General features: G+C 45.0%; 5 protein-coding genes and 2 long non-coding RNA genes across 8 annotated transcripts; 2 read left to right on the top strand and 5 right to left on the bottom strand.

Annotated features, from left to right (window-relative positions):
- Positions 1-289: 289 nt before the first annotated feature.
- LOC112938266 (uncharacterized) lies at positions 290-1004 on the bottom strand. Its single transcript, XR_003241301.2, has 2 exons — positions 812-1004; positions 290-708 (listed from the first exon to the last, which is right to left on the bottom strand). It is a non-coding gene; the product is annotated as an uncharacterized lncRNA (long non-coding RNA).
- Positions 1005-1393: 389 nt separating this feature from the next.
- On the top strand, positions 1394-5364 carry LOC4331421 (phospholipase D beta 1). Of its 2 annotated transcripts, none has more exons than XR_010740453.1 (10): positions 1394-2418; positions 2638-2754; positions 2913-3107; positions 3207-3455; positions 3540-3608; positions 3696-3843; positions 4070-4174; positions 4350-4520; positions 4622-4819; positions 4897-5364. XR_010740453.1 is itself a non-coding variant. In XM_015774424.3 (10 exons), exons 1-10 carry the CDS (start codon positions 1516-1518, stop codon positions 5188-5190), a joined length of 2493 nt encoding a protein of 830 aa, XP_015629910.3. In that variant the 5' UTR covers positions 1394-1515; the 3' UTR covers positions 5191-5364. The 2 variants fall into 2 exon arrangements, 1 of the variants encoding a protein (XP_015629910.3); XM_015774424.3 differs by having other exon boundaries at positions 4070-4218.
- LOC107280360 (uncharacterized) lies at positions 3245-4564 on the bottom strand. The gene is made up of 3 exons (XR_001544376.3): positions 4437-4564; positions 3388-3481; positions 3245-3304 (listed from the first exon to the last, which is right to left on the bottom strand). It is a non-coding gene; the product is annotated as an uncharacterized lncRNA (long non-coding RNA).
- An 809-nt stretch (positions 5365-6173) lies between the features above and the next one.
- Positions 6174-8201, top strand: LOC4331420 (uncharacterized). Its single transcript, XM_015776784.3, has 4 exons — positions 6174-6399; positions 6860-7107; positions 7210-7396; positions 7929-8201. Exons 1-4 carry the CDS (start codon positions 6187-6189, stop codon positions 8049-8051), a joined length of 771 nt encoding a protein of 256 aa, XP_015632270.1. The 5' UTR covers positions 6174-6186; the 3' UTR covers positions 8052-8201.
- Positions 8202-8468: 267 nt separating this feature from the next.
- Positions 8469-11491, bottom strand: LOC136351266 (uncharacterized). The gene is made up of 3 exons (XM_066308539.1): positions 10850-11491; positions 9087-9950; positions 8469-8716 (listed from the first exon to the last, which is right to left on the bottom strand). The coding sequence occupies exons 1-2, from the start codon at positions 11379-11381 to the stop codon at positions 9091-9093; spliced, it is 1392 nt and encodes a 463-aa protein (XP_066164636.1). The 5' UTR covers positions 11382-11491; the 3' UTR covers positions 8469-8716; positions 9087-9090.
- Positions 11492-12838: 1347 nt separating this feature from the next.
- Positions 12839-17652, bottom strand: LOC4331418 (hydroxymethylglutaryl-CoA synthase). Its single transcript, XM_015776782.3, has 12 exons — positions 17449-17652; positions 16017-16123; positions 15582-15714; positions 15353-15496; positions 14876-15034; positions 14685-14758; positions 14524-14599; positions 14092-14147; positions 13885-13972; positions 13659-13799; positions 13417-13566; positions 12839-13303 (listed from the first exon to the last, which is right to left on the bottom strand). Exons 1-12 carry the CDS (start codon positions 17518-17520, stop codon positions 13112-13114), a joined length of 1392 nt encoding a protein of 463 aa, XP_015632268.3. The 5' UTR covers positions 17521-17652; the 3' UTR covers positions 12839-13111.
- A 4509-nt stretch (positions 17653-22161) lies between these two features.
- Positions 22162-24557, bottom strand: LOC9271148 (protein HOTHEAD). Its single transcript, XM_026024409.2, has 5 exons — positions 24452-24557; positions 23714-24364; positions 23227-23639; positions 22586-23160; positions 22162-22486 (listed from the first exon to the last, which is right to left on the bottom strand). Exons 1-5 carry the CDS (start codon positions 24555-24557, stop codon positions 22429-22431), a joined length of 1803 nt encoding a protein of 600 aa, XP_025880194.2. The 3' UTR covers positions 22162-22428.
- Between the last annotated feature and the right edge of the window lie 227 nt (positions 24558-24784).

Below are 24784 nucleotides of genomic sequence, written 5' to 3'. Positions count from 1 at the left end.
GAGCAAACATTAAACATGGTGTACTTAAAAACGAAAAACCGAGGCATGTGCTACCTTCATGGACCGCTAATTTCGTCTAGAGAGAAAAGTGCCTTTCGATCGCCTTGTACTAATCGAACATTTTAGCATCTGGGAGGAAAGAACCAGCTGGGTTGTCTGTCACTATCTTCTACTACTCCTATGTGCTCGTAGAGAGGAACGAGATCACCAACAAGAAGGGAGAGGTATCAAATACAGTACGTAGTACAAGCAACTTTGCTTGGAGTTGTGCTTTCCTCCGGCGCGCATGAATATAACCCATGATGGTTTCAGATAAAAACAGAACTGGATCTGCATGAAAAGGCATCACATTTTCTCAGGAGAGGTACAACATCCCTAATTCCCTCATTTTGTACACTCTTTTGCTGGTGGCAGCTGCCTGCCAGCCTGCCAAAAGGTTAGCCACGCTTAAACAGGAGGTGGAGCCGAAGTTTTGGTGGTGTTTGCTCGCGTGATCCGCCGGGTTATGACCAGGCATCTCGCTCAAGCCCTCCACGTTCATGCTGGGCACCTACCATTCCGGCATTCCCTCCTCCCTATCAGCAAAACGTTCCAAAAAGTCGATCGGAATACACCAAAAATGGCTATATATTCAGGCCCGTTGATTGAACTTCTCAGCACAGAGTTTGGAACAGAAAGAGCAGTAGCAGCTCACGAGATGCGCATCATCTGCACAGTACATCATCAGAGAGCAGCAGAAAGAGAGGATACAGATCGATCGATCAAAGCCTGATGAGAAGACTTGAGAGCATTGGAGCCGAGGAGTACATACGCTGACACTGTTGGTGCGCGTGTGCGTCTCCCAGAATCTTGTTGATCTCCTCACACTTGAGGCATGAGCTCGCATCGAGTCGCAGGCGCCCAAAGCCAGCAACAGCGGTGCATTCACAGACCGACCGTACTGACCTGCAAAAAGGCACCCCCATGGCGTCAGGGAGAGGACCAAAAGAGATGAAAATCAAATCAAATGCACACGGATGCCAGCGGTGAATGTGACGATATATATGGTCCAGGGGGTACACACTGTGTTTGTGTTGGATATTTTTTGAGTAGCGTCCTTTCCAAGCACACGGGGCAGTCAGGCCCATGTGATTATATGGGCCAACCCTGAGCCGCTGACGTGGCGCAATATTGTGGGCCCCAGGTATCATTTTTTGAGCCCAACAAGCGCACGCGCAAGTGATGTCCCGATTCAGAGCTTACACCTGATCGTACGGCTGATCTGGCACAGCATTACAAACTTGTCGCGGTGCAATGCAATACGGCAAGTGGGCCCTGGAGAGTACATACAGATCAGACGGCATTTGTCCATGGGCCCACGGCCCATTCATTCTCCCCTCCATTTCAGGGGAAGCAGCGATCAACCGGGAGGAGAGGAGGACATGCGACGTACACGAGGCACATGCAACGAGATCATCGATCGATCAAGGTAAAACAGCACGAACAGTTGACGCGAAATCGTCGAATTGGAGCGGGATGGATGTGGTGTGGCCGCACGGGCACGGCGTCTGGGGCTCGTCGTCGGCGTCGCGGCGGTCGGCGATGCTCCACGGCAGCCTTGACATATGGATCCACGAGGCGCGGAACCTCCCAAACATGGACATCGTCTCCAAGACCGTCGTCGACATCCTCGGGACGAAGAAGAAGAAGAAGGCGGCCAACGGCGCCATGACCAGCGACCCCTACGTCACTGTGCAGCTCGCGTCCGCCACCGTCGCGCGCACCTACGTCGTCAACGACGACGAGAACCCCGTGTGGGCGCAGCACTTCCTCATCCCCGTCGCGCACGAGGCGCCCGCCGTCCACTTCCTCGTCAAGGACAGCGACGTCTTCGGCGCCGAGCTCATCGGCGAGGTCGTCGTCCCCGCCGAGCAGCTCGAGGCCGGGGAGCACGTCGAGGGCGTCTACCCGGTCCTCGATCCCGCCGCCGGCAAGCCGTGCGCCCCCGGCGCCGTGCTGCGGCTGTCGGTGCAGTACATCCCCGTGGCGAGGCTAACCATGTACCACCACGGCGTCACCCCGGGCCCGGACTTCGCCGGCGTCCCCAACACCTACTTCCCGCTGCGCCGCGGCGGCCGGGTGACGCTGTACCAGGACGCGCATGTGCCGGAGGGCTCGCTGCCGGAGATCAGGCTGGGCAATGGCGCGCTCTACCGGCAAGGCCAATGCTGGCACGATGTCTACGACGCGATATCGCAGGCGAGGAGGCTCATCTATATCACCGGGTGGTCGGTGTTCCACACCATTCAGCTTGTGCGGGACGGCGGCGCCGGCGTCTCGCTGGGCGATCTGCTGAAGAGGAAGTCGCAGGAGGGGGTGAGGGTGCTGCTCCTCGTCTGGGACGATCCAACGTCAAGGAACGTCCTTGGTATCCAGATGGTATGCACAATGCAACATGCAATCACAAAATTAATTTTCGGCTATTTGTTTCTTGTATCAAACTGATGGTCACACCACTTATTTGGCTTCTGGTCCAAATTTCATTGCTTTGTCTAATGGTAGTTGGGGTTGATGGAGTGACACATTGATCTCTGAAAACCTGTGAATAATATATTCATGCAAATACAGCTTGACTTGTTGTCAGAGTTTTCTCTATAGGAAGGTTACATGGGCACACGGGATGAGGAGACCCGTAGATTTTTCAAGCATTCTTCAGTTCAGATACTGCTCTGCCCGCGTTCTGCTGGGAAAAGGCACAGCTGGGTTAAGCAGCAGGTTGTTTATTTACAATTTGTTTTCTTCAGTAAGCTTTGTCTCCTCTGAATGCCATAATTTGCTTCATATAGACACATGTCACCAGCTAACATCTTTTTAGTCAAAATAGCTGTTCTTGTGGACCATGTAATGATGTTAACAGTTGAAAATTGAACCAGGAGACCGGAACCATTTTTACACATCATCAGAAAACAGTGATTCTGGATGCTGATGCCGGCAACCATAAAAGGAAAATAGTTGCTTTTGTTGGAGGCCTTGATTTATGCGGTGGACGATATGATACACCTACTCATCCTCTTTTTCGGTCTCTCCAGACATTGCACAAGGACGACTATTATAACCCAAACTTTGCGGTGAGATTACTTTGTCCTATTGTTCATGTGCCTGTATCACTGTATGTGGTTTATACACATGAAAATAGTTCCTGTAATTGACGCATCTTGTATTTGCAGGTACTTGATGCCCAAGGGCCAAGAGAACCATGGCATGATTTGCATTCTAAGATTGATGGCCCAGCGGCATATGATGTCTTGACAAACTTTGAGGAGCGCTGGTTAAAGGCATCCAAGCGCAGCGGGGTTAAAAAATTGTCAAAGGCAAATAATGACACATTGCTATGGATTGGAAGGATACCTGATATTGCAAGCATTGACGATGAAGTGTATTCAAGTGACAATGATCCAGAGCGATGGGATGTTCAGGTAAGATCCTTCAAAGGTTTTCACAGCTACAGATAAACAAAGTATGTGACCAAACAGCACTGAACAGTATTAACTTGGAAGCAGATATTCCGGTCAATTGATTCAAATTCTGTCAAGGGTTTTCCCAAAAATCCAAGAGAAGCAACCAGTAAGGTAACTAAGATATAAATTTCACCCAATTATGCTATGTTTGGTTATTCTTTGTATTTACCTGACACAGACTTTTCCTTTGGTTGACAGAATCTCGTTTGTGGGAAAAACGTACTAATTGATATGAGCGTACAAACCGCTTATGTGAATGCAATCCGAGGAGCTCAACACTTCATCTATATTGAAAATCAGTATTTCCTTGGTTCTTCATTTAATTGGGATTCACATAAAGATGTAGGTAAGCATGAGCTTTGTTTGCTTCAAATCTTGTTGTTCAACTCAATGTATTCTGGCCTTTTATGGCACGTTCCAATTGCGTTCTCTAATAGTAACTTCATTTAAAATTTGCTGCTTTATGTTGGAGAATAATTCAAAATTTCTTGACCCTTATCATGACGTAAATAAATACGACAAGTACTTATGGTTGCCCCTAATTTCAGGACTTAAAATTTGTTCTGCTGCAGGTGCTAATAACTTAATACCGATTGAAATAGCTCTCAAAATTGCCAACAAGATTTATGCCAATGAGAGGTTTTCAGCGTACATAGTAATTCCAATGTGGCCTGAAGGTAATCCTACTGGTGCTCCTACACAGAGAATACTTTACTGGCAGGTTAGAGCGTCTCTCTAGCATTGTCTTCTAGTCTGCTCAACTGTGTACTATCTGCTACTACATTCTACAGAGCTAACTTCTCTCAGTATAGCAATGTAACTTATTTGTTGTCATTGTTGTTGTCATTGTAGAAAAAAACAATGCAAATGATGTATGAGGTAATTCACAAGGCATTGAAAGAAGTAGGGCTGGATAACACATATGAGCCACAGGATTACCTGAACTTCTTCTGTCTTGGCAATCGTGAAGCAGGCGGCAGTCCTAGCACTTGCAGAGGATCAAGTTCAGCCAACAATCCCCAGGTGAGACTGCAGTACTTCTGCTTCTCTCGCAGCATACTCAAATTGTATGCCATCCGTACATTCAGAGTTCAGATTTGTCTTGCTGCGACCTGTACATTCAGGATCAAGCTAAGAAGAACCGGAGGTTCATGGTGTATGTGCACTCGAAAGGGATGATCGTGGATGATGAATACGTGATAATTGGATCGGCTAACATTAACCAGAGATCCATGGAAGGAACCAGAGACACCGAGATCGCCATGGGAGCGTACCAGCCCCAGTACACATGGGCAAACATGCTTTCTGCTCCTCGTGGACAGGTAAATGATCCCTTGATCACCCAAAATTCCACAGATTTCACAGTTGCGCTGATGGATTGGTTTTGGTGAGCTCGAAGATCTACGGGTACAGGATGTCACTGTGGGCAGAGCACATTGGAGCGGTGGAGGAAAGCTTCAGTTGCCCAGAGAGCCTGGAGTGCACGAGGCAGGTTCGGCACATCGGGGAGCAGAACTGGAGGCAGTTCGCCTCCAGCGAGGTGAGCGAGATGAGAGGGCACCTCGTCAAGTACCCCGTCAGCGTCGCCCGCGACGGCAAGGTGAAGCCCCTGCCGGGATGCGCCGCGTTCCCGGACCTCGGCGGCAACATCTGCGGCACGTTCCTGCCCATCCAAGAAAACCTCACCATATGAAACAGGATAAAGATGTTTTCGTTTGCGATTCTTGAGAAGGGATTCTTGTGAAAGCAGCCCTGGACGCGTTGCATTCGTTGTAGATGTGCAGATTTTTCTCTTTTCTTCGTTACGATTTGGAGGATGTGAAATTTTGGGTTGGGATCAACACAGATTTCTTAGATTTCGCCGCGAGATTGTTTCTTATCTTGGTCTCCAGCAGCGGCAGGGTATACACCGCTTCTCGCCGGCGATCTCAGGCAGCGGCGCACGGTCTCCAGCCGCTCCCGGGCTGCCGCGAAGATCGAACCCTGTGAGGGATTAGGGTTCTCCGCCGGCGATGCCTCCCGCATACAATTCCGCCGCTCGCCGGAGCTCCACCGGCTCCCGTCGCGTGAGGCCGGACGCTCGCCGACACGAACTCGTGATTCGTACACCGTTCGATCCTGATTGAACGGTCATGATTTATAAGTTCTATTTGCATAAGAGCCCTTCCTACGTGTTAGATTATCAACTTCACCCCCTTCCAGATTGGAATCCTGGATCATATCTGCCGAAATTTTGATAAAATAGCTCTTTTTCAAAACTTATTTCAACAATACACCACGCTAAAAGCTATTTAAAAATAGATCGTGACCTAGGGGCCATCCTCGTTGATATAACATCTCAATGTTATTAACATTTGCGCTGATATATTATCTAACGTGACACGATTAATCCTGATCTAACAAATTATGTCACATACTCACATCGGTCAATATGTTCATGTCAAATATAATGGTGCTAAAAACATTATACCTCATGTCTAGGTCGCGATCTATCTCTCAAAATAATTTTTGCCGCGGTTTTATTATTGAAATAAGTTTTATAGAAGGTTCAATTTGTCAAGATTGCGGTCAAATCTGACCCAGCAATCAACTCCTACGGTCCAGATTCAATGTCAGGAAGGGAGAATCTTCTGAATCCAACGGTGATGAGGGGATTACCAGCCGCGTAGCCAAGTCGCTGCACAGCTTGATGCCACCGAAGCGGAAGAGGGCTGCAGCCATGGAGACGGCGGGAGGGGACGCCGCGCCGCCGCCGCAGCAGCAGCGTCGGAACAAATCCTCGGCGGCCAACAAGGGGAAGAAGGGCGGCGCTTCCGGCGGCGGAGGCGGCGGGAGGTGGCCACCGGTCAAGCCGAAGAAGGATCTCCAGGTCAATCGCCTCAAGGGCACCCACCTCCTCACCGTAAGCCTACCTTCCCCTTTTGACCCCAACCATGTCTGAATTCTGATGTCTGCATCTAGTATACTGCTGCTCGAATTAGTGCTTCTAGAAGGCGATTAGAGACTAGATGCTTGATTTCCGCGAACCACCAGGAGCGCCAATTTTGATTTGAGTGTTAGGGAATCATCTGGGTTGGCTCTACTTGTGTTGTGCGGTTGATTCTAAATGCAGTAATCAAATAGATTTCCTGAATACAAAGTGATGAAGCGTATGCTAGGATGAAATGCTATTTGATGCACAAGGAGAAAATGCTAAGAGACCGTTCAGTTGGCATAGCAATATTTTGGCTGAGTTGATAATTGTTTTTAGATCAGGGGCAGTGCGCCCAGCTTTACTAAGAAAGCATAACAGGGTTCATTACAGAGTTGATAATTGTTTCCCTATTATTTATGGACAATTGCCTTACTTGAAACTGAAATAGGTGCCAAACTTCTTCACTTCCGCTGAGGCGAAGGCCTTTGTCGACATTGCTGAGAATATTGGCTTCACGCACCAGGGCAGCCTCGGACCCCTGAAGGGTGAAGCTTATAGAGATAATGACCGGATATCTGTGACAGATCCTTTGCTTGCTCAGACCATTTGGGAATCTGGGATAAACAAAATATTTGAGGACATCAGCATCTCTGGCAAAGTAGCAACCAGCTTGAATCCAAATATCAGGTTCTACAGGTATGTGTGCTATCAAAAGTTGAACAAAGATGATGCACTAGCACCACACTGTTGGACAAATTGCCACTGTTCTTGATTGCTGCTTGTTGCTCATCCTCATAGGTACACTGAAGGTCAGCGATTCGGTAGGCATATTGATGAGAGTGTCGACCTTGGAGATGGTTCAAGAACATTGTATACTTTGCTAATATACCTCTCTGGCAAAGGAAGTGCAAAGGAATCATCAGGGCAAGCTCTTGTTGGAGGGGAGACTGTTTTTTATGATCATCGTGGAGGAGTTGTCGCTGAGGTATTTTCTGATTCTGAAATTGCAATATGTTTTATAAGATCAACTGTTTGCTAGACCATTTCATATGTTTTTTGTTTGGTTCTATGGAAAATTGGGTCTGGTATCAAGCTATATATTGTATGTTTAGTCTGTCATTCATCTGGAAGTTAACCTTGAAATTAATGTGCACACATGTTCTTTCTAGCTAAGTCAGAAAGAGGTTGAGATGCATATATGATCATGAAACTGAAAGGATCATACATAAAGAATAAATAAGACGAAATTCACCCTCCCTCTACATATTTAATTTCTTATGCTATACAAAAACTAGCAAGATCTACTCCATTGGCAATTCCATCAATGACACCCTTGTCGAAAAACTACGTTGCTCTGACGAAAAGAGATTGCCCACTTGAAGTTTGGTGATCCATATGGGGTTGATGATATCACCTTTATTATGCTGGCATGAGTCTACCCTGCATCACAATTTATAATGCTGCCATTACCGTCGAAGCTGGTCCTAACCCCTAACCTGAGGTTACTTCTGTTGTAGGTTGCTCCAGTGCAAGGACTGGCTCTACTCCATCTTCATGGTGCCAAATGCATGCTGCATGAAGCACGGGTTGTGAAAAAGAATATCAAGTATGTGCTTCGTTCTGATGTTGTATTTGCTTAGCTGGAGAATTCTCCATGCTTGTGTTGAAGTACTATAGACCTGAGCATGCTATAGACGAACGGCTAACTTTTCCATTTTACAAACCTTTGTACTAAAGCATGTAACTGATCCAACATGAACTTGGAAGGTGATGACATCAAATTTGTGTTTTATCTTCTGTTACTGCATTGGCTGTGATATGCTGCAGCTCCGCCGACGTATAAGAAACAGGACGGCTGAAAGCCAAACATGGGAATCATGCTTTGCTTAAAGCGATTACAGTGGAAATCTGACAGCCACAGTGAAAGCTAAATACCCAAAGGCTATCAAAGAATACCAGGATCAACATATTAGCCACCAAATAACAGCACACGCCGAGGATTAAAAAACGGACGCCTATGATAAGAGTGGATCTAGAAACATCTCATCACATCACTGTTTTGATGCAACGTAAAAAACCATTAGCATTCATTTCTCCAAGAAAGTATCTGAATCCCGGTGGTTCAAATGCTCGCCATCAATATTAACATGACTAACATTAATGAAAAAAAGCAACACCTATCTTCCCGGGGGTGCAGAAGGCAGCGGCAATATTAGTTTGCTTCCGTTAATGAGAGGAACGTCGGTACGTGAGTCTGATCTCCCTTTTCTTTTCACCTCAAACATGAAGGATCAAAATGGAAAGTCTGCACAACAAAATATGCTGTCAGGCAACGCAATGCAACATTTGACATACCAAGGTTACACAAACACCAGTCTTTCAGCAACTTTAGAAGCCAGAAGATACTAAAATGTTTGCATGCAAGCCAAATTTCTTCATATGAAAATTTGAACATACATCTCAGTTATGAATCAAGCACATAGTTGCCAATCACAAGATAATATATGCACAAATTTAAATAACAGAACTATAAGTGAGATTTGAAATACTACAAAACTAGATGTGGGACCAACCATATATCAAAAACCATCATAGGATTACAAGATGACAAGAAAATGCAGATACAGTTGATGTATACATGTAATTAAGTTTAACTTCTGGTCCGAGATACTTACATCATCAGTTATTAACCAGTTTCGGATGTCCTGTTTCCTTGTCTATCTCCACTCTTAGACCTATGTCAGCAATCTCTGGAGTTATAACAGCTTCTTGCATCTTAAGTCCAGATACCTCCTTCTGGTTTTCCTCATTTCCTTCAAGCAAGTTCTTCACAGCAAAAAGACCCCACTCCCTCAAGTATGGGTTTTCTTCATCAACAACACACTGCTGCAAGAGTAAAATAATCCCATCCAGGTGCCTCACCTCATCCTGCACTTTTTTGCTTCTATGCAAGCAATTAGCAATCACAGCGACTACATCTCTCCTGTAACCAATGTATGGGCAGACTTTTGCAGTTCCTAAGGCTGGTTGATGATCTCCTTGTCCCCTTGCCATAGATTTTCTGATCATACTTGGGGGTTCTAGCTCACGTAAGTACGTTAGAAGATGCTTTACAAGACCAGTCTGCATCAGTGAGTCAACAGGAGCCTGTGTGTCTGACGGAGGGGATTCCCAAGCACATATATCCTTCAAGAGCACCAATGAATATCCAAGTACATCAATTGCAGGGTGACCAGTTGGAAGAGGAGAGTTAACTCGGCAAGTAAAATCCACAATCTCAGCAGCATGCTTCTGTGCATTGAAAATATCAAGTGCAAAACTGATCGATACACTGACTTCTTTAGGTCGGTTAGCCAAACATTTTGACAATTTACCCAAAAGATATGCATGCTTAGCATTAAACTCAGTTTTGCATTCATCACCATCACTGTGCTCAGCATCATTGCGTGAGCATAAAGCTACAAACAATGTTTCAAACTTTTGCTCCTCAACACAGATTTTGAAGAGAAGCCATTCTAACCATTCTTCATCATGCCCCACTGCATTTTATACCTCGGATTAGACTCATATCAAAGTAACCATAAATTAAAAATGTAAACAAATAAAACAACCTGAGAGCAAAATGTGAACTTCAACAACAGCCTAAGGAGTCCCTATGAAGTAAAGTTACATAATAAAGAAAAAAAATATGACTGTATTATTTCTCAAGTTATAGTTACGTGAAATCCTGCCCTCAATATGTGAGGAAACACAGATCCAGCACTTTAGACATGATGCAGGCAACTATGTGAAGATATACATGATCACAGCTCCAATCACTGATATATATTTTTTTACTTCAATGTAACATATGAAACCTGTGATAGTGTGGTCCGAACTCCTTTTACTTAAAACAACACAGTGGCGATATATTTCCACACATGAAGTAGGTGAACAGGCATTATCTGCCAAAATGTCAATCTAAAAATTTCAACAATGCCATATCACAAACCACCCTCTTAAGTTACTAAATTCCGTTTCCTCTATCCACACTCAACATACTAGCAGGAGAGCATCTGATACCCAATTGGACCCAAAGGCCCAGATATTACATTACCAATTCCTGTCCATACTAATGAACAAGTTACTTCCCCAAACTTTTCCAGCACATTACCACTTCCTGTCATACTAATGAACAACTAACAGTTCGCAAACTTTTCTATTGCTGAAGTCTACAGAATGCACATCTTACTTACTCCTTATGATGTGATTTACAGTGTACATACACACATCCTACTCATGTTGATTTACATTAGTTTCACAGAAACAAACAGCTAAACAATTCGTGCTCCCACGATCATACAATAGCAAGTGTGACCTGTGTAAAGCTTGCAGGACATCTACCAGATGAATTTACTGAATAAAAAAAAAAGGCATCAACTAATTGCGGCGCACGCACCTTGCCAGGCAGTAGTGACGATTTCCACAAGTATGGGCAGCCCTAACTCCTCGTGGCAGAGCTCCTCGAGCCTCCCGCGGCCGCCTTCGCCGGAGCAGCAGGTGTCGATCACCATGCACAGTGGGTCGAGGACTCCCTTCTCCCTGACCCGCGCGAGCTCCAGCAGCGAGCCAGGGAAGAGCGCATCCCAGACGGCGGCGCGGTGGTGCTCCCCGGCGAGCGCGGCGTTGCCCAGCGCCTGGAGGCCCGCGCGCGCGACGTCGGGGGAGTCGGAGGGGGAGGAGAGGGCGGAGGAGACGACCGCGGCGGGGCCGGAGAGGAGGACGAAGGTGCCCTGGTTGAGGTCGTCGCCGGCGAGGAGGTTGCGGAGGAGGCGGAGGCGGAGGAGCAGGAGGCGGTGGGTGGAGGCCGGCAGGAGGTGGAGGGTGTCGGCGAGGGCGTCGGAGAGCGCGGCCCGGCCCTGGGCGCTTCGGGAAGCTTCTAGAAGCGCCTCTAGAGTTTCCTCGTCCTCGATCTCCTCGGCTTCCCACATTTTCTCCTCTGCGCCGTTGCGGTTTCGCCGGCGGCGGAGAGAGAAGGAGACAGCTGTTGCTGGAATGGTTATGGAATGGGGATACCGTGCAGGCGTGCAGCGGCGGCCTCGGGCCACGGCGGCGTATCATATCCCCTTTTCATCAACGCAGTCATGATCCTGACCGTTCGATCAAGCAATCGACGGCACAGATCAGCATATTAGGGCTGAGACTTGCCGGCCATTTTGGCTATTTCTGTCAGTAGTACTCGATGGTTAAATATTCTAGGCTGTTCAGCAATAGTAATTTTCTTAAGGAATTTCTTACCATTCTCTCGATGGTTAAATTTCGAATTATAAATTGTTTAGATTTCTCTTCAGAATGGTTCAGGTCGAGTGTCCGATCTAGCCAAAAAATAAACGGGCGCACTAGCTACTTCCTCCGCATATTCTTCGTTCTCATATGCATGTTGCTAGTATTTCTCTCCCACCCCTTTTCTCTTCTTCCGTGTAAATTAACCATATTCCATTGTTAAGCTTTAAATTATTTTCTTCTCTTAAATTATTAATCCGGTTTACAATTCGAGTACATCGTTGTATTCTTTTTTTTTCGCGAACGCGCAAAAAAATTGCACATCAATATATTAGAAGAAAAGAGTGTTTGTTTACACAACGCAACCAGCCCAGACCAGCTTATGCCAAGGGAAGAGAGAAAAGACCAAAAAAAACAAGGAAAAAAGGGAGAGACTAATACGACGGCAGGTTTGTAACGTGGAATACACTGTTTTATTCGTTACAATTAAATCTTCATAACAAGATGTCATGTGATTATATTCGAATGAAAGGAAATCATGTGTTTCAACCGTTAAATTTTAATGTTGCATGATAGCAAAACCGTTGTAAATCTTTATAACAAGATGTTATGTGATTGCATTCCGGTGAAAGAAAAACATGTGTTTTAATTGTTAAAATTTAATGTTGCACGCGTGATAGCGAAATGTTTCAACATGTATTTCACTGTGTTTCACATTATTCTTAAACATTTCAAATGGGATTATGTTTTTTTCACCATGTACAAATTAATGTTTTTTTGTTGGTGGTCAACTGAAATATTTGACATAAAATAGATAGCTCGATTTCAAAATCAATGCATCAGAAATGCTTATATCGTCGCACCAATTTTTTTTAGTTCTAATATTTTGTAAAGGGATCTGTAGGCGATATACTGGAAACATAGAGCTTAGAATCAACATGACATGATCCGGTGTGTTCTTTTTCTCCTGAAGATGAAGATTAAGTTTTTTACACAAAACGATGTGATATTAACGTATGATTGATTGAGTTTTAATTATTACAAACTTGAAAAATAGATTAATATGATATTTTAGAACAACTTTCATATAAAAAGTTTTCGCATAAAACGCACTGTTTAGCAGTTTGAAAAGCGTGCCACGAAAATCTTAATCTTCATCCTACTCTTGTGGGAGAGAAAAGAACGGGACGGCAGATTATTAAGAATTCTTACAGCTCGCTACCGTGTGTTCCACTGAAGAACATTAACGAAGTGGAGATACCATTTCACCAAGTAAGCCTTACTAGCGAATAGCGAACCAACTAATCCAACAGCTCTAACCTAGCACCCTTTACAAGCTTTCATCAGAAAACTTGGTACACCCACGCCCTGAACCCTCTATGCCGTTGGCTTATTGCAGCTTCAGGTTGAATGAACCACACATCACAACACAATTTTTTCAATGGCCATTGGACACTTCGGTGACGGCTTGACCTTTGACGGCGTAGAACCTCCTGTACATGGAGTCGACGTGGGTGAGGTAGTAGGTGCCTGGAGCGAGCAGGCTCGTGTCCTGGCTCGTCGTGAAATCCTTGGCGCCGTACCGGTGCTCCATCAGCTTCAGCGCCGCCACGAACTTCTCCGGCGCAACCTGCGGCCCAAAGCATTTGTTGATCAGGAATTCAGGTTCATCCGTTCATGTCAAGCTACTAGTTTCAGGTTTTCAGTCAACAAGATGAAGCAGTGGTCAGCAGCTGCACTTACCACATGCCTGGACTCCAGTTTCTTGGAGACATCCAGTATGCCTGCAATGTTTGATAGGATGAATGGATGCTGGCCTTCATTGATCTTGAAAGAGAACATTGTTGATGTCAAGCCACTGCCGTATGAGAACATGACAATCCTTTGGCCTGCCTGGACATGTCAAAAGGGGAGGGTGAGAAGTGGTAATCTTATCACATGAAAATATAATGAAGACAAGGCTAAGTGTTCTTTTCCTTTTTTACCAGAGTTTCATTTTTGTTATGCATCACTGATGCCAAAGCAGCATATAGAGACGCTGTGTACATATTCCCGACTTGTTTCGGGATTAATGTAGTTGGTTGAACCTTTGAATCATAGAGGTGCTTCGCAACTTGCTGAGAAGCCTGCATATTGAAAGTTAGTATCAGAACCACGCAGCTTATTAAAAGTCCAGAACCAGATGGTATGACCAAGCAGAAATATTCGCACCTTTTCAAGTTCTCTACTCTGGTAGCTTTCCTCGGATGACAAACCTGAATAAGGCTCCAGTTTTTCTCTTGATCCATCTTCCACCGTGCTAATTAACAGGCATAAAAAATCGTTATAGTTAGTTCTAGTTAACTACTAAAAACTGAACAATATTACTCCAGTCAACTGTCTTCCTATATCCTAATATGCTAAGCATGACCGACCAACCTGCATTTTCTCAGAAAATCGTTGTAGTATAGGCGTGCAAAGCTCTTCTGCACAAGCTGCAGAAAACAATGAAAAAGGAAAAAAATAAGTTCTGAAAATTACATCAACATATCAAAAGGGCAAGGTAAGTTATGCGAGCATGCGACTCCTAACCAAGATCGAAGTGCAGACTGGTAAGATCAGCATATCCATGTCATGTGACAGTATGCAATCAAGAATCAGTCTAAATATGCATATATTCTACTCACTACTCATGTCGGGAACCTCGAGTTCTATTTATTTGAAAAGTTTTTTAAATAAGATGCCCTATTTCTTTCAGTGAATAAGATGCCTTAAATAAGTGTGAATATCAAGTGTCTGCACAATTGTGGCTGTAATCCACTATACCACCAAGATGCTACTAAGGTACATGATATGAGATTTTTATGGTACCTTGTTGTATGGGGAGTGAAATACAAAATAGTCTGCATCATGAATAGAAAATTGCTTTCCCTCAAGCTTTTCATACCTGAAAGATGAAAACCAGTGGGTTCTGATTCAATCAACAGGCTCAGCTTGACTAATGTGTTAAAGCAATATGGAATACAGCTTACTTTTTGCAGAAGACATTGTAGCAGGAATCTAATGCCATGAGATAGCATGTCTGTGATAGCTTTCCATCGACCACCTGAACAAATTGCAGATGCCATAAATAAATCAATTCCAGTTTATTTCAAGCTAGTTCTCTATGTGCTAATCCGAACTTGGGTTTGAGGTGTAAGAATTGTGTGGGCCAGAGGCAGACCGGGTATTCACTAGCAAGATCAGGCTTGTAAAAGTCATAGACATGTGCCATATGAGATCCTCTATACTTGCTTTCGAAAGAAACTGGAGCATTTGGTCCAATCAACATTGCAATAGCAGCTGCACCACCGGTTGGACGAGCCGGACCTTCAGCGTAAACCTAAAGAGACAAATGTCAGCTATAGAATTAATATTGGATGCAAAATGTAAGCATGAGAACCATAGTAGCAAACCTATATTATGCTTGCCTTCAGTACTTAAGGAAAAACACTTGTGGATTTGTGGTGGTGGTCAATAACAGAAACTAAGAAAAAAAATGAGAAAAACAAGGACGTGATATATATGAATACATGTACTCATATAGCCATCATCAGTAACCCAGGAAAAGAAATGGAGTTGTACACTGGTAATCTGTACAGTACGAAATTGAGTACATGAAAGGAAAAGTATTCCCAATTAACACTGGAGTTGTACATACCGCGCTGTCTGTGCAAACAACAAGCCCATAACGTCCATCCCATGAGTTGCTCTCGACCCAATTAACACAATTAAATAAAGCAGCTGTTCCACCGTAGCATGCATTTGAGGAGTCAACTCCTTCAATGTCAGTATTACCGCATTCCTGCATTTAAACAAAGTTGTCATAAGCCTTATGAAAGCACATAAACCATAATATGTACTCCTATGTTCTGCTGAAAGGTCCAAACCTCAAATATTTGCATCAGCCATGTTTTTATAGACTTGCTCTTGTCTATTACTGTTTCACTGCCAACTTCCAAACGTCCAATACATTTTGGATCAATCTTATAGTTTTCCAGGAGTGACTTCACTACTGTCAAGCTGCGTTAAACTCTCGATCAATTAAATGCATAAAAAAGGGATAAATGAATAATGGAGATTAATGTCTTTATTCCTGAAATTAAAATTTCAACATAAAATCCTTGGCTAAGGATCTAGCATAGTTTATCACTGTTTGACTTTATAGGGCACGGATAGGACACTTGAGGGTCACATTTGTCTTCAGAATCACAAATACTATGTTGCACATGTTCTCTGAAAATGCATAGGAATAGGATTTGAGCCTGGTAGGACACACAACTCTACCACACCAATGGTGCTTTTCTACATAGGAACAGGCATACCTCATGGAAATAACATCTTCCACTTCAGTGCAAAAGGCCATGCTATCCTGTCCAAGCCCAATGGTGTACTTCCCTTTGCTCACGCCATCATGATTCTCCAGCTCGTCCTGTAGCAAACATCACATGCATTTGCAGTCTAATACTAGGTGAAACACGAAATAAAGATTATTAATATCGACATGATGTACAGCATTGAGATATTGCCAACACACAACCACTCTGTACAAGTTATATCACTGACAGAACTACTACCATAAAGAAAAGGTCCCGACATATCCCGGTCGTCGGCAGAAGAACATAAACCATTTTATCAGCACCCAATTCAATGTACACATGTGCATAGTAAGCCGCCATGTCTTGGAAGCCATCACCATCTAGTTCTAGTGATTTGATCGATTGTCAACACAATCTTAAACGAGTCAAGGCCCTACTGATTCTGTGCCAAGCTGTTTCAATTGGCATCTTCCACAGCAAATTCTCCCGCGGAACAGCATTTTAATTAATTTCTCTCAACTCAAGCAGAAGCAGGTGCAAACATTCCACACGTAAGCGGTCAGCAATTAATCACGCCTCCCTGAAAACGGCAGCTTTAATCTCCCCTGTACTATACTCCTAAATGGTAACGTAAGCTACAACGAGTAGCACGATTAGTACTCACTACAGCAATCATATATTTGCTGACTTAATTTTAAAGTTGATTTTGATATATATTTTTTTCCATCGCGGTTTATATTTGATATTTTAGCATTGGCTTTTAAACCACTGAGACCAAAGTTATAAAAGTTTTACTGGTAAATTATTTTTTAGTTGCTTCTTTCTTTTTTTTTTTCACGGATAGTCCAGCCATGGAGTAAACTTGGAATCGCAACTCTGAACTCTTCTTTGCTCTCTGCTCCAGTTCACCGAATGCGCGGAGGTGGCCCAGGCGCACGTGGCTGGTTCTCCCCGCTGCGATGCTGGCGAAGAAGGGGGTGGAAAGCTGGAAAATCTTCACCGGAAACCGGTAGTAAAGTAAACCTCTCACCAACCGTGATTCCACCACAGTTACGCAGAGAAAGTCACGCAAAGGGTGTGTGTGTTTTTTTACTCGATCTCCCGAACAAACGAGAAAACGGAAAGGGTTATCCAAAGGCAAAAGATCTGACTAGATTGCGATTGCACTCTGTTTGAGTGATAAGAGGTGTGTGGTTTTAACTCGAGATAATGTGTTCAATTCTCAATACGCTCATGTTTTCTTCTAAAAATATTTGAAGGATTCCTCTTCCTCCAAATCTTGTTTTGATTGCACTCGTGTTTGCAAGTTATGAAAAGTTGAAAACATGGGACTAAATTTGTAAAAGAAAAACACGGATTGTAGTGGGAGAAATATGATACGATCGACGAGGTTGATCAGTAGGGAAGAATCGGGAGATGAGATCGATTGGTGGCTGACCTGGAGCACGCAGGTGGGCGGGAAGTAGATGTCCATGGCGAGAATGCCCACGTCCTTCCTCTCCGCCGCCATCTCCCTCACCGCCGCCGCCGCCGCCGCCGCCGAAACAACAAGATTGGGAGGAAGGCGTAGGCGAGAGAAAGAATTGGAGTAGTACGAGTACCTACAGGAGCGGATCGAGCGAGGAGGAGGTGGATGTGATGCGGGTTCTCCTCTCGCACCGGTCGGTTTTATATACGCCTCCTACTGTGCATGCCGCCTCCTCCTTCAGTCCGTTTATTTATCACGGTGTGTTTTTTTTTTGTGTGTGGTTATTCTTTTCTTAACTTTAGTGTCTATAGTCAATCTAATAGCCAATTCATACCATAGTTATTTACTGTACTATTAATATATAGTCCCACCTGTCATACACACATTACGTTTTGGAGTTCATGCTGCAGCTGGCTACAGATATGTATTCTGCTGCGCTTTTCTCTTATCTTTTATCTCATTAAAATTAAAATATATTTGTAGCTGACTAATAGTCTACCTGTTCTTATTTGGTAATTACTGAGGTGACAGCTGACATCCCTCGGTGGTATCGCCTTCGATTCGCTGGTTGCCCTCGGATCCTAACACGTGGACAGAATCTGGATCTATGGCGCCATCTTCCCCTGCGTCGACCGGCCGGAGCTGGATGATGAGTCTGGGACTCCATGCTGCCATGCAAGCAAGCACCCTGCAGATGAACAGACTGATGGCGTCACGGTAAAGACCCTTGAGTGGTAGTAGTACAAGTATTCTGTCTCATGATTCTATACTGGAATCGGATCCCCCGTCTTGCAGCTATGGGTCTGTTTGGTACTAAATTTAGCTTTAGAAGTTGGGTTAGGAGTGAAGTTGTGTAGCTGCTAAACCCAGCTCCATAACTCTAGTTTATTTTGTGAAAGCCCCATCGGTTGGCTTTTTTTCTAATAAACCAAAACGGTTTATTAGGGAATAAAAATAAATTTATAGATAAAACTTTTATATATGTGTTCTTTGTAACTTAAAAGCCAATGTTGAAAAAAAACTATGTTGAAAATATCTCGAAATCAATCTCAAAATTAAGTTTGAAAATTCAAAATTTGGCTTATTCTTTGGCTTATTGGGCCATCCGATGGGAGCTGAGCTCCACCTACAGAAGGGGTGGAGCTGGAGCTGAAGCTGTGCTAAACAGGCCCTAAGATTCAGTTGCGTCGTAGCTAGTGTGTATTTAGTTCACGCTAAAATTACAAGTTTGGTTGAAATTTGAACGATGTGACGGAAAAGTTAGAAGTTTGTGTGTGTAGAAAAGTTTTGATGTGATGGAAAAGTTAGAAGTTTGAATAAAAATTTTAGAACTAAACTCGGCCTAGTAGTAAAATTTTAGACTTTGAAGTTTATTTAATCACGTTTAGTTTTTAATATTAGTCTTTAGATTACGAAACACCAACATAAAAAGTTTCTTATCAGCCGTGGGCCAAACGATTAAATTGATTTCGATTAGAAAGGCGGAATTGGAATCGACGATTTCACGATTTCGTGGAGTCTCGCTACGACAACGGCACACTATGCTCTGCTCTCAAGTCTCAAATGTTCGCCTTCCCTCACGGGTGGTGTAGATTGTAGCATCTTCATTCATGCGGGGTTCCACACGCTCACAGTACTTCCTTTCCTCCTCCTTCTCAGCAACAGTTCTAGTACTCCCTCCGTCCCAAAATAAGTGCAGTTTTAGCACTATTCATGTTCAACGTTTGACCGTTCGTCTTATTTGAAAAAAGATTATGATTAGTATTTTTATTGTTATTAGATGATAAAATATGAATAGTACTTTATGTGTAACTAATTTTTTTAATATTTTTCATAGATTTTTCAAATAAGACGGATGGTCAAAGCGCTAAATACGGATATTTATGGCTGCACTTATTTTGGGACGGAGGTAGTACTAATTTCAAACTGCATATCACGACCCATACGATTGACCACAATCAATGACGACAAACAAGGGGAGATGCATAGTACTAGTAGTACTATTTTCTTCGCGGTCTGTAGCAGCATTTTTCACAAGGAGTGTTAAGGATCGGGGTGGGTAGGTGCCAGGTAGTAGGTGGTGCTCGTCTGCTTGTGCTAAAGCTACGAGGAGGAAACTGCAGGCTGAGGCGCAGGGCCATGGGATGGGAGAGGAGATCGATACAATGGAGTTGGTTGGCAGTTGCCACACTGAGTGGGTCGAGTATATACGTGTATGCCGACGTGAACGCGCGCCGGAACTCAATTCAGTTCTTGTTGGGAGCTTGAGATTGGGAATCGGGATCGATTGATCATTGATCCATCCACACCACGACGAATCATGGGAGATTGAAAGCTTTGTCTGATCTTATGTATAGCAGTTGTATAGGGCCTGTTTGGTTTGGTTCTAATTTATTACCCTACCAAAATTTTGGTAACTTAAATAGTAGCAAGTATATATTTGGTTTGCTACCAAATTCTACCCACAATAGTTTAAGTTGAATACTACTTAATTTGGTAGTGCCAAAATTTACCAATGTTTTGGCACTACCAAGATTTTGGTTGGATAAAAATTGGCTCCAAACCAAACAAGCCCATAATTTACTCGCCTACATTTGTGATTATTCGGTGCCGACTCGCCGTCGGAGAAGTTCAAGGAGCTTATCAAAGCTTCCTTGTGTTTTCTACACTCGTTGCATTTCCAGTGAATTGTAGTTTGAATTATCGCTATAGTTTCACTTTTGATCACTTTTTATTTAATATATTTACTTTGGACTAATCAGCTTTTGTTTTGTTCTACTTTAAACTAACCCAGCCCTATTCTTTTAGCCATATCTAATCTCTACTCTGACAAAGGTATGGCATATTGGCATTTGGCAGCGTAGGGAAGTTCGCCAATGTGTTTGAGCTTTGCTGATGTGCCGAAGAAGTAGCTTGGGTAGTCCAAATTACGATCTATACTTTACTATAAAATACAATAGTGGTGGTGGCCACTAGCTCACCACCACTAATTTTGCTTATCCTATAAATTAGTTCATGACATTTTTTATATCATATAATAGTCTAATGTTTATTTAAATTAAGTGAATAACATATATTTAAATAAGCACGTACATTTTATCCATGGTAAAGTAATGAGCATTTTATTAGTAAGATGAAAATATATATTCCAAAGTGAAAATACTGGATAATAGTGATATATACGCCTTGTTTAGTTCGTGAAAAGAAAATTTTGGGTGTCACATCGAATGTTTAACTGGATGTCGACAGGGGTTTTTTCGGACACGAATAAAAAAAACTAATTTCATAACTCGCCTGGAAACCGCGAGACGAATCTTTTGAGCCTAATTAAGCCGTCATTAGCACATGTGGGTTACTATAGCACTTATGGCTAATCATGGACTAATTAGGCTCAAAAGATTCGTCTCGCGATTTTCATGCAAATTGTGCAATTAGTTTTTGTTTTTATCTATATTTAATGCTGCATGTATACATCCAAAGTTTCGATGTAATGTTTTTGGAAAAAAAGATTTTGGGACCTAAACAAGGCCTAGTGAAACTTTGGTAAAAAAAAAAGGTCCAAAGTGCTCTTTCATTTCATTTTGTGCAGATTAGGTGATTTCTAAGGCCCATGGGCCGTTGCTGCTGTCGCATAAATGAATGGGCCCACCTGGGCAAGTGTACCTCTGAAGCTTATAGATGTACAGTTCAATACATGGATTCCTACCTGAAAATATTCGATTTCGCTAGAAATCTGTCGGGTGATTTGTTTCCAGCGATTTCACGGATATTTCGGCCACACGATGTGTGCACCAAGCCAACAAGATTTGTGCACATGTTGATAAGGTCGTGGTTCGATGCTCCGACCCCTTTTTTTTTTTCACGGTACGGATTTTCTATTTGCACGCCTGCCTGTTTCTTTCTTCTCTCTCTCGCAAACTCCGCCCGGAATCACTCTTCATTTCTCGTACGTTCTCCTCTCTAACTAAAATTACGGTCCTATTTAACTAAAATTAGATATGTAAATTTAGTTGACATAACATGTAAGTGCACTGTAATTTTAATAAAAATGATGTGTAAGTAAATATGTACTCCCTCCATATTTTAATGTATGACGCCGTTGACTTTTTAACCAACGTTTGATCACTCGTCTTATTCAAAAATTTTATGCAAATATAAAAATACTTATGTCATGCTTAAAGAACATTTAATGATAAATCAAGTCATAATAAAATAAATTATAACTACATAAATTTTTTTGAATAAGACGAAAGGTCAAACGTTTGTCAAAAAGTCAACGGCATCGCACATTAAAATACGAAAGGAGTATTTGTTATTTTAATTAAAATATAAAATTACAGTCCTATATAACTAAAATTACATTTGTAAATTCCGTCGATATGACATGTAAGTGCACTGTAATTTTGATAAAAAATATTGTGTAAGTAAATATGTATTTGTTATTTTCTTTAAAATATAAAATTACAGTCCTATATAGCTAAAATTACATTTATAAATTCAGTTGATATGATATGTAAGTACACTGTAATTTTGATAAAAATACCGTGTAAGTAAATATATATTTGTTATTTTCTTTTTTAGCTCGTTGGATGTAAATCTAAGGGTAGAAAAAATTTGGGTGATTTTTTTGCTAGAAATTACCCGACAAATGGATAGGCAATCCCGAAAATATTTGACGCAGAGTTGCAAACACATATCCACCAAAATACTAATTGAATGTTGGATGTGTGGTCATGTCTAAATAACGCTATCAAACAATGCAGAAAACATGCAAGCTAGACTGCAAGTACATATGGATCACAGGATCAGATCCTAGTCCACAATCAGACTATTATCAATCTCTATCAAAGAAGAAAGAAATATCTGGGTCTCTCAAAGCTACCAACTACACGAAGAAATTATCGTACGCCACCGTGAATAAGATCAAGCAGAAGTGATCAGAAGAGCTAACTAATGTGTCTCGTCGTTCCTCGTCCACCTCTCCTTCTGAATCTTCAGCCCCATATACCTGTGTGCGCAATGCATGTTCGACTGAATTTCATCCAAGCAAGCGCCAAACCAAACAAAATTTAGCTGAAAATGAAGGCATGCACTTGGGTTAAATTACCTGCCGAGCATCATGACGGTGGCCTGCGGGTTGGTGCCGGGCGAGTACTTGAAGGTTGAGCTGTCGACGACGCGGAGGCCACGTACGCCGAGCACCCGGTAGTCCTGGTCCACGACGGCGCCGACATGGCAGCCGCCGTGGTAGTGCCAGATGGTCATCACCGTCTCCCTGCAATACTGCTGCAGCGGCCGCGTGTCGGTGGCGCGGCGAGGCAGCAGGTTGACGGGGAGGTGGCCGGCGCGGCGGCCAAGCACGGCGGCCTCCATGGCGGTGACGTTGGCGTAGGTGAACCGCGCGAAGGCCCGCGACCGCACCACCCGCTCGATCGTCTCGATGCCGCGCACGCACCGCTCCACGTCGCGCGGGTCCCGGAAGTAGTTGAACGTCACGGCCGGGTTCGCGTCGGGGTCGGCTGATCGGAGCGCGACGTGCCCCGTCGACATGGGCCCCAGGATCTTCTCCAGGATGAACCCGCCGCGGAACGCGCGCCTGTCCAGCCGCCGCATCGCCTCCGCCGCCCGCCGCATCGCCTCCGGCGTCCGCTCCTTCGGCGGCACCGTCCCCAGCTGCCCCGTCTGCCTCGTAATGAAACATCCATTAATTAGTTTGCACGCTGCATGCAGCTAGCTAGCCTAACGTACCATGGGGGAGAACATGCCGAAGCTGCGGGCGCGGCGGGAGGCGGCGCGGCCGTGGAGCGGGATGCCGAACTGCGAGCCGCTGACGCCCTCGATGAAGGTGCCGAAGCGGGAGACGCCGACGATCTGGACGAGGGAGAGCGCGACGGGCACCGGGGAGGGGACGAACACCGAGTTCATGGGGTTGTCCGCCACGCCCTGCCCGACCCTGGGCTGGTCCAGCACGGGGAGGATGCCGTGCTTCTCCAGCTCCCCGCGCGGCCCGACGCCGCTCAGCATCAGCAGCTGCGGGCTCCCCAGCGTCCCCGCCGTCACGATCACCTCGCTCTTGGCGCCGCCACGCAGGTACACGTGGTGCCGCACGCCCGCCGGGTCCGTGAACACCACCCCGTACGCCACCGGCGTCGCCGTGCCCTCTGCAAACACTTGTCGTGTCAGTTTTAGAGCTAAAAAATGGTTGCGCAAACCATGCAAGTTGACGATTACGTGCCGGTGCGTCGGAAGAGGATCTGCGACACGGTGGCGCGGAGGAACACGGTGAGCCGCCTCGGGTGGGCTCGCCGGAGGAAGTCGGCGGCGGTGTGGCGGCGGCCGGCGCGGTCGAAGATGGTGCCGCCGATCTTGGTGCCCTGGACGTGTTCGAGCGTGTAGCCGTTGTCCGGCGTGACGCCGGCCTGGAGGAGGCCCTCGCGCAGCGCGCACTGCCACCGCGGCACGTCGGGGCGGAACACCAGCTCGCGCTCCACCCACCGGTACGACGCGTTGACGAGGCGGGGGTCCCAGCCGGCGGCGCGCACGTAGCCGCTGCTGGCGCGGGTGTAGAAGCCGGCGTTGAGGCAGCTGCCGCCGCCGAGCACGCGCGCCCGGGCGTTCACGACGCCGTCCTCGGAGACGAACCGCTGGGCCGGGGACCTCGGCGACGTGTCGGCCAGCGCGTCGGCGAAGTGGTACTCGCTGGACACGTTGCGGTTGCCGTAGGGGAGGCCGCCGCGCTCCAGGAGGAGCACGCGCGACCGCTCCGACAGCGTCGCCGCCAGCGGGCACCCGGCCGTGCCGCCGCCGACGACGATGTAGTTGTAATATGACACCAGCGGCGCGTCCCGCGCGTGCCTCGCGAACCGAAAATTGTACCCTTTTTGCGCTGCCACGACACACGCACGACCACATTGTCAAAGTTCTATAAAAAAAACACAACACATGAGCAACACGTACGTGATTTCTCATGTACCTTCGGGTGAAGCGGTGAGGCTAAGGCAGAGGGAGCCAAGCACAGTGGCTACTAGTAGGAGTAACACCACTGGTGGCACTGAGCCGTGCCTATGACCAGGCGCCATTTTGGCAGAGTAATCTTGAGATTTGAAGATAAAGGAGGAGGTGTGGAGTTAATTTATACATGACGAGTTGCGATTCGATTAGATGAGGAGTAGATACCAATTAGGGTGCAGCAGATGTCAAAGATGGACACCGAGGAATACGGGCAATGGTGGTCGAAATATTTGAGATCAGCGTCGATCAGAGCCTTTGCATGCGTTCCCATCAAGCAACGAGTTCACCAACGTGG

The sequence above is a fragment of the Oryza sativa genome, chromosome 3, assembly GCF_034140825.1.
Source record: "Oryza sativa Japonica Group chromosome 3, ASM3414082v1".
Lineage (NCBI taxonomy): Eukaryota > Viridiplantae > Streptophyta > Magnoliopsida > Poales > Poaceae > Oryza > Oryza sativa.
Note: the sequence above shows the minus strand (reverse complement) of the source record. Positions and strands in the feature narration are given on the sequence as shown.

What these genes read in the sequence shown, in the direction of transcription:
- LOC4331420 (XM_015776784.3), top strand. Translation starts at nt 6,187, where the DNA reads ATGCCACCGAAGCGGAAGAGGGCTGCAGCCATGGAGACGGCGGGAGGG. An exon ending in AGGGCACCCACCTCCTCACC is followed by an intron (nt 6,400 to 6,859) that starts GTAAGCCTACCT and finishes AAACTGAAATAG; the next exon opens with GTGCCAAACTTCTTCACTTC. An exon ending in GTGGAGGAGTTGTCGCTGAG is followed by an intron (nt 7,397 to 7,928) that starts GTATTTTCTGAT and finishes CTTCTGTTGTAG; the next exon opens with GTTGCTCCAGTGCAAGGACT.
- LOC4331418 (XM_015776782.3), bottom strand. Translation starts at nt 17,520, where the DNA reads ATGGCGGCGGAGAGGAAGGACGTGGGCATTCTCGCCATGGACATCTAC. An exon ending in ATCTTGCTAGTGAATACCCG is followed by an intron (nt 14,759 to 14,875) that starts GTCTGCCTCTGG and finishes CAATTTGTTCAG; the next exon opens with GTGGTCGATGGAAAGCTATC. An exon ending in GATTTTCTGAGAAAATGCAG is followed by an intron (nt 13,973 to 14,091) that starts GTTGGTCGGTCA and finishes CCTGTTAATTAG; the next exon opens with CACGGTGGAAGATGGATCAA.
- LOC4331421 (XM_015774424.3), top strand. Translation starts at nt 1,516, where the DNA reads ATGGATGTGGTGTGGCCGCACGGGCACGGCGTCTGGGGCTCGTCGTCG. An exon ending in ACGTCCTTGGTATCCAGATG is followed by an intron (nt 2,419 to 2,637) that starts GTATGCACAATG and finishes TTTTCTCTATAG; the next exon opens with GAAGGTTACATGGGCACACG. An exon ending in ATTATAACCCAAACTTTGCG is followed by an intron (nt 3,108 to 3,206) that starts GTGAGATTACTT and finishes TTGTATTTGCAG; the next exon opens with GTACTTGATGCCCAAGGGCC.
- LOC9271148 (XM_026024409.2), bottom strand. Translation starts at nt 24,557, where the DNA reads ATGGCGCCTGGTCATAGGCACGGCTCAGTGCCACCAGTGGTGTTACTC. An exon ending in GATCCTCTTCCGACGCACCG is followed by an intron (nt 23,640 to 23,713) that starts GCACGTAATCGT and finishes AAGTGTTTGCAG; the next exon opens with AGGGCACGGCGACGCCGGTG. An exon ending in ACCGTCATGATGCTCGGCAG is followed by an intron (nt 22,487 to 22,585) that starts GTAATTTAACCC and finishes TTGCGCACACAG; the next exon opens with GTATATGGGGCTGAAGATTC.
- LOC136351266 (XM_066308539.1), bottom strand. Translation starts at nt 11,381, where the DNA reads ATGTGGGAAGCCGAGGAGATCGAGGACGAGGAAACTCTAGAGGCGCTT. An exon ending in CGTCACTACTGCCTGGCAAG is followed by an intron (nt 9,951 to 10,849) that starts GTGCGTGCGCCG and finishes TATAAAATGCAG; the next exon opens with TGGGGCATGATGAAGAATGG.